This window comes from Hylobates moloch, unplaced genomic scaffold, assembly GCF_009828535.3.
Source record: "Hylobates moloch isolate HMO894 unplaced genomic scaffold, HMol_V3 SCAFFOLD_8, whole genome shotgun sequence".
NCBI classification, from domain to species: domain Eukaryota; kingdom Metazoa; phylum Chordata; class Mammalia; order Primates; family Hylobatidae; genus Hylobates; species Hylobates moloch.
In genome coordinates this window covers 44,047,002-44,066,444 of record NW_026652283.1, presented here as the reverse complement: position 1 = coordinate 44,066,444, position 19,443 = coordinate 44,047,002, and the positions used below count along the sequence as shown (strand labels likewise).

The 19,443-nt window shown below is 39.2% G+C and overlaps 1 protein-coding gene across 6 annotated transcripts in view; it reads left to right on the top strand.

Annotated features, from left to right (window-relative positions):
• The window catches only part of FOXJ3 (forkhead box J3), a 146,164-nt gene that overhangs the window by 19,042 nt on the left and 107,679 nt on the right, over positions 1 to 19,443 (top strand). For all 6 annotated transcript variants that reach the window (XM_032160474.2, XM_032160472.2, XM_032160470.2 and 3 more), the window contains one exon: positions 5,389 to 5,449. In XM_032160474.2, coding sequence (XP_032016365.1) covers positions 5,406 to 5,449 — 44 coding nt within the window. In that variant the 5' untranslated portion in view covers positions 5,389 to 5,405. Of the gene's footprint in view, positions 1 to 5,388; positions 5,450 to 19,443 lie in introns of those variants that run through there.

Sequence of the window (19,443 nt, the reverse complement as noted above, 5' to 3'; positions counted from 1 at the left end):
TTATAAAACGTTAACATTTCTGTGTAGGTGGGAGAGGGGAGAGAGCTCATAAATATTTCGGGCTGGGTGTGATGACTCATGCCTGTAATCCCAGTGCTTTGGGAGGCTGAGGTGAGAGGATCATTTGAGGCCAGGAGTTTGACATCAGCTTGGACAACACAGCAAGACCTTGTTTCTACAAAAAAAAAAAAAAAAAAAAAAAAAAAGCCCAGTGCAGTGGTGTGCACCTGTGGTCCCAGATACTAGGCAGGCTGAGGCAAGAGGATTGCTTGAGCTCAGAAGTTCGAGGCTGCAGTGAGCTATCATCTGGCCACTGTACTCCAGCCTGGGCAACAACGCAAGACTCTGTCTCTTAAAAACAAAAAGAACTTATTCAGAGCTTTTTCAAAATACTTAGTTCTATTTCACTCCATGCTCCCAAATAATATGTTATTATACAACTGTTAGTGTGTTGTGATGGCTGCTTCCTAAATGTGGATAGTTTGTAACTCAGTTTAATGTACACTTGAATACTGCTTATGTTAAAAGAAATTCCATGCTTCTCTGTTGGTAATGGAATGTAATACAGTAAATAGCTTGTATTGCAGCATACTCATTAGCTAATGCCTGGCTTTTAGTACTCATATTCTGGTTGTGTCATTCTGCTGTTTCTTGATAAATATTAGTTTTCAAAAGATTTGGAGATTTATGCTGTTGGCACCAAATAAAACCATGTAAATAAATTATGGATGTAACTGAATGAGTTAATATAGTTGTTCAACTATAGTTGATGCCACAGAGATTTGTTTGTGACTTGGAGGACTTTGAAATTTCCTGAGTTCAGTGTGAACCTTAGCCTTCTTTTGTGAGATTTCCCTGTTGCTGTTCAGTTGCCTGGGTAGGGAGAAGACTGGTATATGTTTGTTCTTTCAGTCAACAAGCCTAGGGTTCAGGACGTCATTTAAGGACAGTAATCTAGAGGAAAAATGAATAACACTGGAACTAAGGCAATGAAGCTGGAGCAGATTGGAAAGATAACTAGAAGTTAGAATTTGGTAGTAAATGGTAACTTATTGGAGGTACTAAGGGTGTTGATGTTTGGACAATTTAGTATATGAGACCATTTTCCCTTTCCTGAGTTTCGAACTGACTGAGAAATAAGAACCTACAGATGAAGAAGCAAGACAGTACCTTTAAAAAAATTAGCTTTTTATTCGGGTAAAAATCACATACTGTGAAGTTCACCATTTTAAAGTGTACAATTCAGTAGTTTTTAATATATTCACAAAGTTGTGCACCACTATCAATTAGGCCATTTTCATCACTCTAAAAAGAAACCTCCTAGCAGTCACTTCCCATCTGCAATCTTCCTCTCTTCCCCCATCTCCTGGCAACCACCAATCTACTTTTCATTTCTATAGATTTGCCTATTCTGGACATTTCGTATAAATGGAATCATACAGCATGTGGTCTTTTGTGTCTTTTTCACTTAGCATAAGGCTTTCAAGGTTCATCTATGTTGTAGCATGTAAAAGTACTTCATTCCTTTTTATGGCTGAATAAAGTTGCATTGTATATTATATGGCTATTACTTAGATAAACCGTATTTTGTTTATCTGTTCGTTAGTTGACAAACATTTTGGCTTTATAAGTAGTGCTGCCCATTTGTGTGCAAATGATCATTTGTGTGCATGTTTTTCTAGGAACATTTAAATTCTCTTGGAGATGTATATGCTTATAATTGCTGGGTTTTATGGTAACTCTGTGTTTAACTTTCAAAGGAGTTGCCTTTGTTTTTGATAAAACCCATATTGTAGAACGTGACTTAGGTTTAAGAGCCAAATGAGTTGGCTAACTTTCTGCAGCCCCTCATCCCCATCTGTCAATGGGACAGTGCACCCTAGAGGATGTTTGGGTCAGCAGAGCGGACACACTCAGATCATTGCCTTGTAGAATCCTGGATGGAGAGTGAAAAGAGAGACTGAGGGCTGGGCGTGGTGGCTCACGCCTGTAATCCCAGCACTTTGGGATCTTAACCAAGGTAGGTGGATCACCTGAGGTCAGCAATTCAAGACCAGCCTGACCAACATGATGAAACCCCGTCTCCTAAATACAAAAAAGTAGCCAGACATGGTGGTGCATGTCTGTAATCCCATCTACTTGAGAGGCTGAGACAGGAGAATTGCTTGAACCCAGGAGGCGGAGGTTGCAGTGAGCCGAGTCGGCGCCATTGCCCTCCAGCCTGGGCAGCAAGAGTGAAAACTCCGTCTCAAAAAAATAAAAAGAGTCTGAGTCCCTGGTACTCAGTTCTTTTGTTAAGTTAGCTCTATGTACTAACCAATTTACCTCTTTGGAGAGGAATGGGCTAAGAGGCCAGGAGTGTTTACTGAAGTAATTCCTCATAGAGACTAAGAGTTGGAAAAAAATTAGTCTGCTCTAATAAAGAGTAAGAGTTAAGCTAGAAACCTGAAAGCCATTCTTAGATGAAAAGGCTGTGCCATTTTATCCAGGAAGGAAGTATATTAAGAGAAGATGATGAATTCAGTTTTAAACATGGTAAATATGGGATTTCCAGGGGGGAATGTTAGATATTTGTTTGGAGATCAGGAGATTGATCTCTGCTAGAGATGAAGATTTGAGATCTATCTACCTACAGGCAATTAAAATACAAGACTAGGTAAATCACACGTAAAACAGTAGAGAAAGATGTCTAGTAATTTTTTTTTTTTTTTTTTTAAATAAAGCTGCTTTGCTATGTATGAAACCATGACCCAGAAGCAGGTTGTCTGCGAGTGGTTTAGCGCCAGGTTCCCCACAACAGTGTGTTCCGTGACAGGCAAGAGGATGGCTGCCTTTTCAGCCACACCCCATTTCCCAGGACGAGGGGCAGTCCACGCCGGACCCTGGTCCCAAGGATGTCTAGTAACTTTTATATCTGCATTCCTTGTGGTTTTATTGTGCTAACTGATGTTTCTGCTGTATTTTGCCGTGAGCATCTGATTTCCTTCTGGGTTTTGTGATTTTTAATTATGAATACATTTATTTTGAGATCTTACCTGTGGGAATTTTTCCAGGCTTAGATCAAAGGTGATTTCCTCCAGAGAGAAGGTACATTTGCTTCTATCAAGATTGGGTGGGGGATACAACCATCCTAGGGCTACCCTAAACAAAATTCTAGGTATGAAGCTTTTTTTTTTTTTGAGACGAAATTTTGCTCTTATTGCTTAGGCTAGAGTGCAGTGGTGCGATCTTGGCTCACTGCAACCTCTGCCTCCCAGGTTTAAGCGATTCTCCTGTCTCAGCCTCCCAAGTAGCTGGGATTACAGGCACATGCCACCATGCCCGGCTAAATTTTTTGTATTTTTAGTAGAGACGGGGTTTCATCATATGGGTCAGGCTGGTCTGAAACTCCTGACCTCAGGTGATCCGGCCGCCTTGGCCTCCCAAAGTGCTGGGATTACAGGCATGAGCCACTGTGCCCGGCCGGTGGTATGAAGCTTTTAAAACCGTAATCTAGGGAAAGATCAGCTTGTGGTTGTGAAATATCAGGGAAGACACCCTTGCACTGCTGTCACAGCCTCGATCCCCTCCCAGCACTAAGTGCTGAGGTTAAAAAAGTAGTTTCCCTGGCAATTTTCTTGGTTAAGAACTGAACATTGCTGCTGTCATAGTCCTGGATCCCCTCAGCAGCCCGAAGTGCTAAGGTTAAAAAAGCAGTTTTCCTGGCAGTTCTCTTGGTTAAGATCTGAATGTTGTTGCATCTTGTACACTGGGTCCCACAAGGTCTTGGAATTGCAAGCCAGAATTCACAGTGCTTGGCATAATGCCCTAAAGGTGAAGGAAAGCTGTTATCAGTACTCTGCATACCTTTCTAGTTTCCACTGTTTCACCTAGTTTTTGGATTCTGATAATACCTCATTTTCTGTCAAGTTTTTGATTTATATGTAAAGATTTTAAGATATTTTACTCAGCATTTTAGTTATTTTCAGTGGTTACGAGATCGAGCCTTCCATCCTGTCATTCTGACGGAAATAGAAGTGTCTATCTGTCTCTCTCTTCAGTGTATGCAGGGATAATTATTAGATGCAGGGACTTCAATCATCTTTTAAACCAAAGGTTACAAACTTGCAGCAAAATCCAGTTTCTGTTTGACCCACGTAGTGTTTAGGAAATGAAAATCAGGGCCAGGTGCAGTGGCTTATACCTGTAAGCTCAGCACTTTGGGAGGCCGAGGAAGGAGGATCACTTGAGCCCAGGAGTTCAAGATCAGCCTGGCCAACATAGCGAGACCCCATCTGTATTTTTTTAAAAAGTTAAAATAAAAAATCAAGAGATTGCAGGTAAAATTTTGGATTTTTTTGTTTCTCTTGAAAAATTGGAAGTTCTTAAAATGCTGGTCTATAATACTCCTGCCTAGCAACAATTGACTAGAACTGGGAATAGCCCTGATCCCTTCAGACTGAACATGCTCTCTTCAGTTGCTCACAGTTTCTGCCACTTGTGCAGTGTATGCATATGTATACACTTAAACCCATTTTACCTTATCCCATTTATGTGTTACCATTAGGCATTTGTGAATCATCGTTCTGCCTAATGAAAATATTGATACACTCCCATGTGCTCCATAGTAGTACTGATAGACACTTTTACATTTGTTGATTTATTTAATTCTAACAACAAGCTTGCAGTTTAATCCCCTCTGAATAAAGTTATGTAGGTGGTATTAGCCCCACGTTACAGATGAAGAAACTGAGGTTCATTGAAGTTATATAAATCCTTTAAGGTGTCAATAGTGCCACAGTTAGAATTTGAACCTAAAACCTGGAATTTGAATTCATAGCTCTTTCTGTTTCAGTGCTGCTCTTTACTACTACTACTACTACTACTTTTTTTTTTTTTAAAGCAATGGAACTGTTTCTTAGATGAAGTCTTTGTGAAGTCCAATATTTAAAACCAATAAAGGTAGCACTATTTTGATGGAAGAATAGATTTGGTGGGGCACTTACTTGGGGGTTGGAACCTTGCATGCTTAACTCTGTGGTAGCTTTTGGGCACCTCTCTAGAATCCCTAGGACTCTACTAAAACAGTTTGGACACTCTTTGTGACATAGCCATAATCATTTGTTACATCTTATGAAATCTCAGCTTCTTTAGATGTTACAGTTATAGTGTATCTATTTCTGTTATGCTTCCTGATATGTCTGTAGGCTGCCTGATATGTCTGTCTGTCTTAGTGTAATCCCTCTTATGACTCAGTAGCATTTTTCTTTCATGTAAGTTTGTGTTGATGGGGTGATTCTTTTAGCATTCTACTTCTGTTTTCAGAGTGTTTTAAATTAAATCTAAAGTGAGACTTACGGTTTAATTTACTTTGCAGTATCTGATAACTAACTCTTCTTTACTTTTCAGATTCTCTTTGTGGCCAGATGGGTTTGTATGGACAGGCTTGTCCATCTGTAACTTCATTAAGGTGAGTGCTCTTTTTTTTTTTTCTTTATTAGAACATGAACATTTTAAAAGTTAGACTGGTCACCTCATATTACAATGAATTTCAAGGTGAGATTCAGAATAAAATATTGTAGCTTGTTTTGTCAAGTAGTGCAGTTTGGCAGAATGGAATGATATTTCTGCTTACTGAAATTTTTGTGGTAATGGGATTTGGATATGCTTTTAATCTTCATTTAGTGAACTGAGTATACTGTGGTGGTAATTTGTAAATGAAACAACATAATTAACACTTCTTTGTGTTTCTTTTAAAAAGACTAATCTGGGCCGGGCACGGTGGCTCACATCTGTACTCCCAGCATTTTCAGAGGCCGAGGCGGGTGGATCACCTGAGGTCAGGAGTTTGAGACCAGCCTGGCCAACATGGCGAAACCCTGTCTCTATTAAAAATACAAAATGATTAGCCAGGTGTGGTGGCTCACACCTGTAATCCCAGCTGCTCAGAAGGCTCAGGCAGGACAATCACTTGAACCTGGTAGGCGGAGGTTGCAGTCAGCTGAGATTGTGCCACTGCACTCCAGCCTGGGGGACAGAGCAAGACTCTGTCCTTAAAAAAAAAAAAAAAAAAAAAAAAAAAGCCCAGGTGCGGTGGCTCATGTCTGTAATGCCAGCACTTTGGGAGGCCAAGGCGGGTGGATCACGAGATCAAGAAATTGAGACCATTCTGGCCAACATGGTGAAACCCCATCTCTACTAAAAATACAAAAATTAGCTGGGCATGTTTGCGCGTGTCTGTAATCCCAGCTACTTGGGAGGCTGAGATAGGAGAATCACTTGAACCCGGGAGGCAGAGGTTGCAGTAAGCCGAGATCTGCCATTGCACTCCAGCCTGGGCGACGAGCGAAACTCCATCTCAAAAAAAAAAAAAGAAAAACCTAAACCTGCTTTCTACTCAATTTAATTAGAACATAGTAAATTTGGTTGCCTTTGTAGCAGATTATTAAATAAGGCTGAAGATACTAATTTTAATTTCTTTCTAAGGGATGGTAAAAACATAATATCTAGATTTCTCTCATTTACAATAAAACGTGAGAAATGTAAAAAGTAGGCACTGTTTTGTTGTGTACAACCCAGTGGTTTCAGATTTTTGAAGTCACCAGATCAGTTTTGCCAATCAATTCACATGTGAAGTCAAATTAGTAAAGCAGATAAATGTATGACTTTTTTTGCTGGCGTAAGCTTCCATGTGTTCTACCTTCACAGTGGCCCCTGAGGGATTGTCGTGGTTCCCAGAGTGAAAAATAATCTAAACCTAATCTGCTAATTGAAATCTTAGAATATGAAGTGTTGATGGCAGGACCTGCTAGTTACATGTGGTGGTGCAGTCAACCATATCATTTATTCATCTAGCATATTGAGCATCTACTGTTGTCAGATACTATTCTAAATGTTGGGGCATAGCAATGAGCATAACATGTAAAAATCCTGTAATCATGGAATTTATATTTTGATGGAGGGACAATTAATAAACAAAATAGTATAAGTATCTATTAGTGATATGATAAGGGCTAAGGAGAAAAATAGAGAAGGGGAATAGGAAATAATAGGAGTATGTGTTTTTAGACAGGCCAGTCCTAAGGGAAGGCTTCACTGAAAAAGGGGACATTTGAATGAAGATCTTAAAGTATGATGGAGGGAGCCATTTATTGGATAAGTGGTAGTCGAGCATTCTTTAGGCACAGAGGCAGTGCAGGAAGGTCCAAAGCAGGAGGTTGCCTTGTATGTTTGAGGAGGAATGGAGGAGGTCAGTGTGGTTGGAGCAGCCTAGATGATGAAGAGTTATAATTGCCCAGCTTTGGAGGGCAGGAGAGAGAGGACAGATACAAAATTGCCAGAGCCATGATTGGAAAGTCAAGGAATCCTTAGGCTTGAGAGAAATCCTGATTTTCCAGAATGCCACGCACACACAGAATGAACAATGAAGTTACGTTTGTAGTTTTCATGTACTTGACTTTTCACAAGTCAAGGCTGACTATCCTATTTCTCAGTAGAAAAGCATTTTTTTTTTTTTTTTTTGGTAAAACGACTGTTGTTATTTCTTTAGTGTCCACTTTCTACCGATTAGACTTCCTTGAGATATTTTAGTTGTGGGAAGTGCTGAAACACTCATATATTAAGGTAATTGACTGAAATTTTAAATCTCTTTATGTGAATACTATATCTTTAGTTTAAGCCTTTATATGACATTGGATTAGGAATAATATGTGTGTAACTTTTGTTTGATGAAAGAGAAGAGGTAACATAAGTTATGTTATAATTTACTCATTGTGTTGGAATGCCTCTGCACAATATTCTAGAATCAGAATTTTTTGGGATATAGCTATATATCTAGCATTTAATTTATAAACTGAGAAGCCCTATGGCATCTGAGTCATGATATTTAATCCTGGTATCTAGCATTTAATTTATAAACTGAGAAGCCCTATGGCATTCGGAGTCATGATATATAGTGTCCTTATATATGTCTTTCGTTTCTCTAATATTCTGTGTGGTCCACCTCTGAAACAGAGGATTCTCATTCTTAGATGTATGTGTAGAAGACCATTGTCTGTCACCGATTTTTCTTAGTGGAAGCCAGTATTGTTTTGAGACGAAGAAGGGAAGAAAAACTGGATTACTTAATAACCACAATAAATTTTAGTCTACTTTCCCATAGAGTCTTCCCCAAACCAGAAATGGCCCCTGCAAACTATACTACCCAATAATAGTAGAGCCAGAACTCTTTAATTCAAAACTACTGACAAACACTGCATGTTTGCCTTCTCTCTCTTGTATATACTACCTTGTATATATGATCTGTATATCTAGAAAGTGGCTAACCTCAAGACAGGAAGCAAATGAGTTGGTGGAGAAGAACTGGACATATGGCTGGGAATCAGAAAATGGTTAGGCAGTGGGAGTTTGTAGGCACAGGTATGAGTGGGAGTGAACAGTTTATGTATAAGTGAAGGTAGTGAATAGAAGGAAAGTATAAAAAATTTATTGGTTAGAAGAGGGTAGTTAGTAAGTGAATTAAAACTCTCTCCCCCAGTCTCCTTAAATATTTTGGGTAAGGTAAAAAAGTATTGTTTTCTGTGGATGATATTGGATCCTTGTTTAATCTGACTCTGTTAGAATTGTTGTTAAAATTAGACTTACTGTATTTTTATGATTAAAAAGTAGTACATATTTATTGTAGAAAATTTGGAAAGACAGAACTTGCCTTTTTTATACCAGTAGGTATTATATGTGTATTAGAAAAAGACCCTCTAAATTTTCCTTAAAAAAAATGGCTGCAAAGTAGTTTGTAGTGATAGTTAAATATACTCTGTAATTTTAACCAAATTGCTCTGACACTTTGGTCTACTTTACTTGCTAGTATAGGTAGAATTGCATTTCAACAAAAGTCACTGTAACAACATCATATTCTACATGAGACTGTTTTATCATTCAGGGTTCTCTAGGGAGGCTGAAACCATACCAGTATTTGAACAGAGATAATACTTTAATAGAATTGATAACTAGATATAAATGTGTTAACTAAGTAACATAAAGGATAAAAACAAAACTAAAGTATCACGAAGATAGACATAACAGGCAGCAGCTACTGCCCATAGGGCTCAGGGACCAAAGGGAACAAGAAAACATTAGGAACTTAGAGGAAAGTCCCCGAAGAAATGAAACTTAGACCTCTGAGAAGCCGCTGCATGATTGATGCTGGTATCTGAGCTTGGGAGAGGGGTCCTGTGAGGTTGGGACCCAGACCTTGCTGGCTGATGCTGGTGTCTCTCAGTGGTTTATGATGAAGCTAGTTCTGCAAGTGTTGGAAACACTGCAAGCTGGATTCACTTGTTGCTGTTGGAAGGACCTGCTGCTATAGGGCTGAAGAAGCCTTTGCTGGGGAAATGGCTCTTACGAAACCTGAAGATTAGATAGGAAGATACAGTCTTTTCTTCCTCCCCCAGCCTTTCAGTCCATCCTTAGTGCCTCTTCTTGGGAGAGCTTTATAGGAAGCCAGCTGGCAAAGCAGGAATGTGGTTCACAGAGAGTCTTAGTGCAAGCACCACAAAGCAGAATACGGGTAGGGGTGCTGCAGTTTGGAGCTGAGGGGCAACAGCTTAATAGCTGCCATCCTTGTTCTAACAGACTGCTGAGAAATAGGGTACAAGAAGGTATTTTCTAAGGTATTTTGCAGCTAGTATTTATGAGATTTAGTAGAGTACTGCATATTACTTAAAAAATCCTCAAAAGTTTTTTAAACACTGTGAAATTATATTAAAAATTTATGTTAAGATTCACAAGTATTTGCAATCTGAATCTATTGTATTTATATCCTGAGTTTGGGTGATAAGAGTCTGGGTAGTGAGGGATAGCAGGCCATTCACATCTGTTCAATTCCTGAGTTTTGGATAGCAAGAGTAAGAGTTCAGAGAGTGGGACCGGGCACCGTGGCTCATGCCTGTAATCCTAGCACTTTGGGAGGCCAAGGTGGGTGGATCACGAGTTCAGGAGTTCGAGACCAGCCTGGCCAATATGGTGAAACCCCGTCTCGACTAAAAATACAAAAAATTAGCCAGGTGTGGTGGCGCTCACCTGTAGTCCCAGCTACTCGGGAGGCTGAGGCAGGAGAATCGCCTGAACCCAAGAGGTGGAGGTTGCAGTGAGCTGAGATTGTGCCACTGCACTCCAGCCTGGGTGACAGAGTGAGACTCTGTCTCCAAAAAAAAGCAACAAAAAAAGGAAGTTCAGAGAGTGATGGATATAATTCTGTTGAACAGTAGAATCTTAAAAGTCTAGCAGAATCGGTTTCCGGAGTTTCCTGAGTTTGGATAAGATGGATTTGAATCCTCAGATGTACCTGCATTTTATTTCCAAGTACAGATTCAGTAAGAGCAACAGCTTACTGAAAAAGCAAAGGCTTTCCTTGATTATTTGCTTTATGTAGACAAGTGAATATGTATGTATCTCATATGACATACTTCTTTTACATATTGTAACAATAGACTATTTTTTGTAACTTCCTTTTGTTTCAATTTTTAATTTTTGTGGGTAAAATGTATATTTATGGGGTACAGGAGATATTTTGATACAGGCATGCAGTGCATAATCACATCTGTAAGTGGGTTAAATTCATCACCTCAAGTGTTTATCTTTTGTATTACAAAGAATCCAATTATACTCTTAGTTATTTAAAAATGTACAATTAAATTATTACTGACTATAGTCACCCTGTTGTGCTATCAAACACAATGTCTTAGTCACTCCTTTTATTTTTTTGTACCGATTAACCATTCTCACGCTCCCTGATACCCCGCTTACCCTTCCCAGCCTCTGGTAACCATCCTTCTACTTTCTATCTCCGAGTTGTTTTCATTTTTAGCTCTCACAAATAAGTGAGGACATGCAGTTTGTATTTTTGTGCCTGGCTTATTTCACTTAGCATAATGGCCCTCAGTTCCATCCATGTTGAAAATGACAGGATCTCGTGTATATATGTACCACATTTTATCTGTTCATCTGTTGATGGACACTTAGGATGCTTCCAAATCTTGGCTATTGTGAACAGTATTGCAAACAATATGGGAGTGCAGGTATCTCTTTAATATACTGATTTGCCTTCTTTTGGGTATACACCCAGCAGTGGGATTGTTGGATCTTATGGTAGCTCTACTTTTAGTTTTTTTGAGGAACTTCCAAACTGTTCACTGCAGTGGTTGTACTAATATACATTCCCACCAACAGTGTACAAAATCCAGTGTTCCCTTTTCTCCACATCCTCTCCAGCATTTGTTATTGCCTGTCTTTTAGATAAAAGCCATTTTATCTGGGGTGAGGTGACGTGTTACTATAGTTTCGATTTGCATTTCTCTGATGATCAGTGACATTGAGCACCTTTTCATACACCTGTTTGCCATTTGTATGTCTTTTGAGAAGTGCCTATTGAGATCTTTTGCCCATTTTAAAAATCAGATTATTAAATTTTCTCCTATACAGTTATTTGAGCTCCTTATATATTCTGGTTATTTATCCTTTGTCGAATGGGTAGTTTGCAGATATTTTCACCCATTTTGTGGCTTGTCTCTTAACTTTGTTGATTGTTTCCTTTGCTGTGCAGAAGCTTTTTAACTTGATGTGATCCCATTTGTCTATTTTCGCTTTGGTTGCCTGTGCTTGTGGAGTGTAACTCAAGTAATCTTTGCACATTCCAACATCCTGGAGAGTTTCCTCAATGTTTTCTTTTAGTAGTTTAGTTTGAGGTCTCAGATTTAAGGCTTTAATCCATTTTGGTTTGATTTTTGTATATGGCAAGGAATAGGGGTCTAATGTCATTCTTCTGCATATGGGTATCCAGTTTTCCCAGCACCTTGTTGAAGAGACCATCCTTTCCATTGTATGCTCTTGGAACCTTTGACAAACATGAGTTCACTGTAGATAAATATATTTGTTTCTGGGTTCTCTATCGTGTTCTATTGGTATGTCTGTTTTTATGCCCGTACCATACTGTTTTGGTTCCTATAGCTCTGTAGTATAACTTGAAGTCAGGTAATGTGATTCCCACAGTTTTGTTCTTTTTGCTCAGGATAGCTTTGGGTATTCTGAGTCTTTGGTGGTTTCATATAAATTTTAGGATTTTTTTTTTCTATGTCTGTGAAGAATGTCATTGGTATTTTGATAGGGATTGCATTGAATCTTTAGTTTGCTTTGTGTAGTATGTACTCTTTAACAATATTCTTCTAATCCATGAACGTGGACTGTCTTTCCTTTTCTTGGTGTCTTCTTCAGCTTCTTTCATAAATAATTGATGGTTTTCATTGTGGAGGTCTTTCACTTCTTTGGTTAATTCCTAGGTATTTTATTTTATTTGTACCTATTGTAAATGAGATTACTTTCTTGATTTCTTTTTCGGATTGTTCACTCTTGGCATATAGAAACTCTGGTTTTTGTATGTTGATTTTTGTCTCCTGCAACTGTCAGTTTTAGTAGTTTTTTGGTGGAGTCTTTAGTTTTTTCCAAATATAAGATCGTATCATCTGTAAACAAGGATAATTTGACCTCTTCCTTTCTAATTTGTGTGCCCTTTATTTTTTTCTCTTATCTGATTACTTGAGCTAGGACTTCCGTTAATTTGGTTCGGTCAAAGCAAAATAGGTTTGCTGTTTCTTAGGGGCTTGTTGAAATGGAACCCTTTCTGCATTTCTGAATTACCTAACATTTATTAGAGGATTTATTTTATGGTTCTCACATGTATACAGCTTGGGACACAGTAGTACTTGTAGTAGTTTCTGGTGATATTTAATGCCTTCTACCTGAGATCACTTCTGCTTACATTTTTCTGTATTTATCCCTTTTTATCACTCATTTTTGTTAATGCTTCTTCCTTAAAGATGCCTTTTATTATTGATCTAATTTGTCTACTTAGGGTATGCCAGGGAACACATAGAAATATTTGAGTGCCCCAGATGAATTTCCTGTTCATCTGTTTCCTCATTTCCCTCCTCTTGAAATTGATGACCCTGCTGTTTAGAACAACCAGAAGAAGGCAGATTTATTTCAAGCCTTCTTGCTGCCTTATTTCTAGAAGCATACTGGTATTGATAAAACAGCTGTGGTATATAGACTTAAGATAATGTAGATACAGGTTCACATCTCTCTCTTCTTACTATTAGACCAGGCATTATTTAAGCACTTAAATTTATTAAGTTCCCCCAACAATTCTGTGAGGTCAGTACCATTATCATCCTTACTTCACAAGTGAGGAAACCGAGGTAAAGTTAAGTAACTCAAAGATATATAGATAATTAGGGATAGAGCTGGGATTCATACATAGGTCCTTATCCAGTGCCCATGCTTTAATCATTTAACTCTACTGCCTCTTGGCTATAAGTATTTATTGTAATTTCAGGCTTTTTTCTTAAATGAAGGCTGCCAAACAGTATTCTTCTTAATTGAAGGTACTATAAAAAATAAGTAAAGAGAAATGTCAGTGCAGGAGACTGTGGAAAAAGGTAATAGAAAACCAACACTTTAATTTTGGAATACTAATGTTGAAAAAAAAAATCTTGTTTAAAATTGATAAAATATTTTGCTTTTTTGTTAGCAAAAGACAGCAGGTTTTTTTTTTATTTCAGGGAGATGGAGAAATTTTGAGTTTTTATGAGGGGGAATCATATATCAGAGGTAATAGGGAATAAAAAGCATCACTGAATATACTAATGAGTTAAATATAAAACACATGCCTACTAACTGCATGTATAGTGCAAAAAAATACTACTGAAAAATAAAATTATATGATTTGATATAATAAGCTTATCATAGGCAAGCTTTATGGTTCAGTGGCACTCAGTGCAGAGATGTATCTTTAGGCATTTGGAGCACCCACTTTTCTAGATTAGGGTTTAGGCTGTACTCGCCATACAGAGAACTTGGGGCAGTGGAGATTTCCCAACTCCATGCCTAGGCATACCTCTGGGTAACTGGTGGTTGCCCATTGGACCCCAACTCTCCCCTGCCCCCCATACCTGGTGCTTGTGCCCTGCTATTGGGAGACCTGTAGGTGGGCCTGCCTGGTCTGGACCCACCTGTCTTGGTCTCCTGCTCCAGGGCTGGGCAGGGAACTCAGACAACTGTGCATTCTGCAGATCAGCCCCATTGCCTGAGGCAACAGAGAGCTTCTCTGTAAACAAGGATCACATTTATACTCATCTACAATGGCTTCAGCTGGCTCTTACTTGTGAGTGCCACCAACTGACCTGGAAGTTTAATTGCATGACACAGTAGAAAATCTGCTGACATAAGTGTGCAGCACTAGGGATCTAGATAAACTTCCTGAGACCTCCACCACCCTGGCCCCACAAGATGCAGTAAGCCTGCTCGTGTGCCCAGTACATCACTAATACAACCAGCATTTGGGAAAACTACCATTCAAAGGCTATCTACAATCAAGGAACTTAATACAGACTCTTTGCCACTGAAAGCACCCAGAACTAAAGCCAAAAGACCCTACGCAACATATATTATAGACACCTCCTGAAGGGGAGAAAAATCACAACCAAATGAAAGCAAATTCAAAAAATAAGGAGAGACGGCTTATCTAGATGAGAAGCAACCAGAGGAACAACTCTGAAACTATGAAAAAAGTGTGTTACAGTGCTCCAGAAGGATCACACTAACTCTTCAGCAATGGATCCTAACCAAAATTAAAATCTTTGAAATACAAGATAAAGAATTCAGAATGTTGGTTTTAAAGAAGCTCAGTGAGATCCAAGAGAAAGTTGAAAACGCACACACATCAGAAAAACAGTTTGGGATATGAAAGGAGATATCACTAAAAATAAACCCAAACATCTTTTGGAAATGAAAAATTCATCGAAAGAATTACAAAATATAGTTGAAAGCTTTAATACTAGTCTAGAGAAAGTAGAAGAAAGAATTTCAGAGCTGGAAGACAGGTCTTTTGAATTAATCCAGTCAGATGAACGTGAAGTAAAATAAGTGAACAAAGGCCAGGTGTGGTACCTCATGCCTGTAATCCCAACACTTTGGGAGGCCGAGGCGGGTGGATTACTTGAGGGTCAGGAGTTCAAGACCAGCCTGGCCAACGTGGTGAAAACCCCATCTCTACTAAAAATACAAAAAAAATTAGCAGGGCGTCGTGGCATGTGACCGTGATTGCAGCTGCTTGGGAGGCTGAGGCAGGGGAATCGCTTGATTCCAGGAGGTGGAGGTTGTGGCGATCCAAGATGGTACCACTGTATTCCAGACTGGGTGACAGAGTGAAACTCCATCTCAAAAGAAAAAAAAAGTGAAAGTCTTGGAGAAATATGGGATTGTATAAAGCATCCAAACTTACAGGTTATAGATATTGTAGAGAAGAAAAAGTAAAAAGTGTAGAAAAGCTATTTCAGGAAGTAATTAGGGAAAACTTCCCTAGTCTGGGAAGAGATATAGACATCCAGAAACAAGCTCAGAGAACTCCTGAAAGATAAATTGCAAGAAGAACCTCATCTAAGCATATAGTCATCAGACTGTTCAAAGTTAGTGTGAAGGAAAAAATTCTAAGAGTAGCAAGAGAGAAGGGATTACCTATAAAGGAAATCCCATCAAACTAACACCAAACTTCTCAGCAGAAACCCTACAGGCCAGCTGGAAGAGATTGGGGGCCTGTTTTTAGCAGCCTTAAAGAAAAAATTACCAGCCAAGAATTTATTTTGTTTGTTTTTTGGACAGGGTCTCAGTCTACTGCCCAGACCTGGAGTACAGTGGTGTGATCACAGCTCACCACAGCCTTTACCTCCCAGGCTCAGGTGATCCTCTTGCTCAGCCTCCCAAGTAGCTGGGACTACAAGCACATGCCACCATGCCCAGCTAATTTTCTTGTATTTTTTGTAGAGACAAGGTTTTGCCATGCTGCCCAAACTGGTCTTAAACTCCTGAGCTCAAGCGATCCGCCCGCCTTGGCCTCTCAACATACTGGGATTACAGGTGTGAGCCACCGTGCACAACCACCGGCCAAGAATTTTATATCCTGCCAAAAAATAAGCTTTGTAAATGAAGGAGAAATAAAGTCTTTCCCAGACAAACAAATGTGAAGGGAATTCATCATCACTATATTTCATATAAGAAATGCTGAAAGAAGTTCTAAACATGTTAACGAAAGGACAGTACTTACCATCATAAAAGTACAAAGCTCACAGAGTCTATAAAGCACTTATATAGTTGAAACTCTAAGGCAACTAACAATACTGTGACAGGAACAAAACCTCACATATCTATATCTCTGTCTCTATTTTTTTTGAGACAGAGTCTTGCTCCATCACCCAGGCTGGAGTGTAGTGGTACGATCTTGGCTCACTGCAACCTCTGCCTCCCGGGTACAAGTGATGCTCCTCAGCCTCCCTAGTGGCTGGGACTACAGGTGTGTGCCACCACACCTGGCTAATTTTGTATTTTCAGTAGAGACAGGATTGACCTACTAAAAATTGGCCAGGCAGTCAAACTCCTGACCTCGTGATCCGCCCGCCTGGGCCTTCCAAAGTGCTGGGATTACGATGTGAGCCACCGTGCCCGGACTATGTATATATTTTAAGATGGAGTCTTGCTGTCTTGCCCAGGTTGGAGTGCAGCGGCATGATCTCGGCTCACTGCAACCTCTGCCTCCTGGGTCCAAGCAATGCTGCTGCCTCAGCTTTCCAAGTAGCTGGGATTACTGGTGTGTACCACCACACCTGGCTAACTTTTGTATTTTTTAGTGGAGATGAGGTTTTGCCATGTTGGCCAGGCTGGTCTCGAGCTCCTGACCTCAAGTAATCTGCCCACTTTGGCCTCTTAAGGGCTGGGATTACGGGCATGAGCCACCACACCCAGCCGCATATCAATATTAACCTTGAATATAAATGGCCTAAATGCTCCACTTAAAACATACAGAGTGGCAAATTAAAAAAAAAAAAAGACCTAACCATCTGCTGCCAGCAAGAGACCTGTGCCACACACTGGTTACAGACAGTTACAGACTCATAGGGGTGAAAAAAGATTTATCATGCAAATGGAAAACAAATGCCAGCAGTAGTATCCATTCTCGTATCAGATAAACTTCAAACCAATAACAGTAAAAAAAAAAAAAAAAAAAAAAAAAAAAAAAAAGACGAGCATTATATAATGATAAAGCGTTCGATACAACAAGAAGATTTCACTATCCTAAATATATATGCACCCCACACCAGAGCACCCAGATTCATAAATACTGCTAGGCCAAAGCAAACAGATTGATAGCAATACAATAATAGTGGAGAACATCAACACCTCACTGACATCACTATTCAGATCATTGAGGCAGAAATTCAAAAAAGAAATTCTGGACTTAAACTATAGACCAAATGGACCTAATAGACATTTACAGAACATACGTTAATCTCATCTGCATGTGGAACATTCTCCAAAATTGACCATATGCTTGGCCATTAAAGCAAGTCTCAATACATTCCAAAATACTGAAATCAGATCAAGTATCTTTTTGGAGCACAGTGGAATAAAATTAGAAATCAAATACCAAGAGGAACTCTTAAAACTATTCAAGTAGATGGAAACTAAACAACATGCTCCTGAATGAACTTTGGGCAAACAATGCAATTAAGGCGGAAATTGAAAACAATTTTGAAATAAATGAAAATGGAGACACAGCATACCAAAACCTCTGGGATACAGCAAAGACAGTGCTAAGAGGAAAGTTTATAGCGTTAAATGCCCACATTCAAAAGATAGGAAGATCTCAAGCTACCACCATACATCAAGGAACTAGAAAAATAACAAACCACACAAAAAGCTAGCAGAAGAAAAGAGTAAAGATCAGAGCAGATGCTAAATGAGATAAAAAAATGATACAAAGGATAAGTGAAACAAAAAGTTGGTTCTTTGAAAAGATACACAGAATTGACAGACTGCTAGCTAAGTTAACCAAGAAAAAAAGAAAAGTTTTAAATATAAGCAGAAATGATAAAGACAACATTACACCTGATACCACAGAAATACAAAAGATCATCAGAGACTGCTGTGAACATTTCTGTGCTCATAAACGAGAAAAAGCTAGGGGAAATGGACAAATTCCTGGAAACATACAACCTCGCAAGATTGAACCAGGAAGAGATGTGAATCCTGAACAGACCAATAACAAGTAACAAAATTCAATCAGTAATAAAGGAAAACTTCTGTGTTAGTCTGTTCTCATGCTGATATAAAGAACTACCTGAGCCTGGGTAATTTATAAAGGAAAGAGGTTTAATTGACTCACAGTTCCACAGGGCTGGGGAAGCCTCAGAAAACTTACAATCAAGGCAGAAGGGGAAGCAGACATGTTCTTCACATGGTGGCAGGAAGGAGAAGTGCTGAGCAAAGCGGGGGGGCGGGGGGGGAAGCCCCTTGTAAAACCATCAGATCTCGTGAGAACTCACTCACTATCAAGAGAACAGTATGAGGGTAACCGCCCCCATGATTCAATTACCTGCCACTGGATTCCTCCCATGACACATGGGAATTATGGGAACTACGAGCTGAGATTTGGGTAGGGACACAGCCAAACCATATCACCTTCTAACAACAAAAAAGGCCAGGACCCGATAGGTTTATAGCTGAATTTTGCCAGACATATAAAGAAAAGCTGGTATTTAGGAAAGAATACTGAAACTATTTCAGAAAATTGAGAAGGAGTAATTCCTTTTTAACTCATTCTACAAAACCAGTATCAAAGTCAGGTGAGGACACCAGATACCAAAGTCAGGCAAGGACACAACCAGAAAAGAAAACCACAGGCCAATATCCCTAATGAACATAGGTGCAAAAATCCTCAACAAATGCTGAATCCAACAGCACATCAAAAAGATAATATATCATGTTCAAGTGGGTTTTATTCCAGGGATGCAAGAATGTTTAAGCATATGCAAATCAATAAACATGATTCACCACATAAATAGAACCAAACCCCAAAACCATATGATTATCTCCATAGATGCAGAAAAGGCATTTGATAAAATCCAACGTTGCTTCATAACAACCGTCAATAAACTAGGCATTGGAGGTACATACCTTAAAATAATAAGAGCTATATATGACAGACCTACAGACAACATCATGTTGAAGGGGAGAAGTTGAAAACATTTTCCTTAAGAACAGGAACAAGACAAGGATGTCCACTCTCACCACTCTTGTTCAACATAGTACTGGAAATCCTAGCCAGAGCAATTAGGCAAGAGAAATAAATAAAAGGCATCCAAATTGGAAAAGAAGTTTGCTGGTAACACGACTGTATACTTAGAAAAGTCTAAAGACTCCTAGACTTCATCAAAGTTTCAGGATACAAAATCAATGTACAGCGATCAGTAGCATTTCTATAAATAACGTTAAAGCTGATAACCAAATCAAGAACCCAATCCCATTTACAGTAGACACACACACACACACACACACACACACACACACACACACACACAC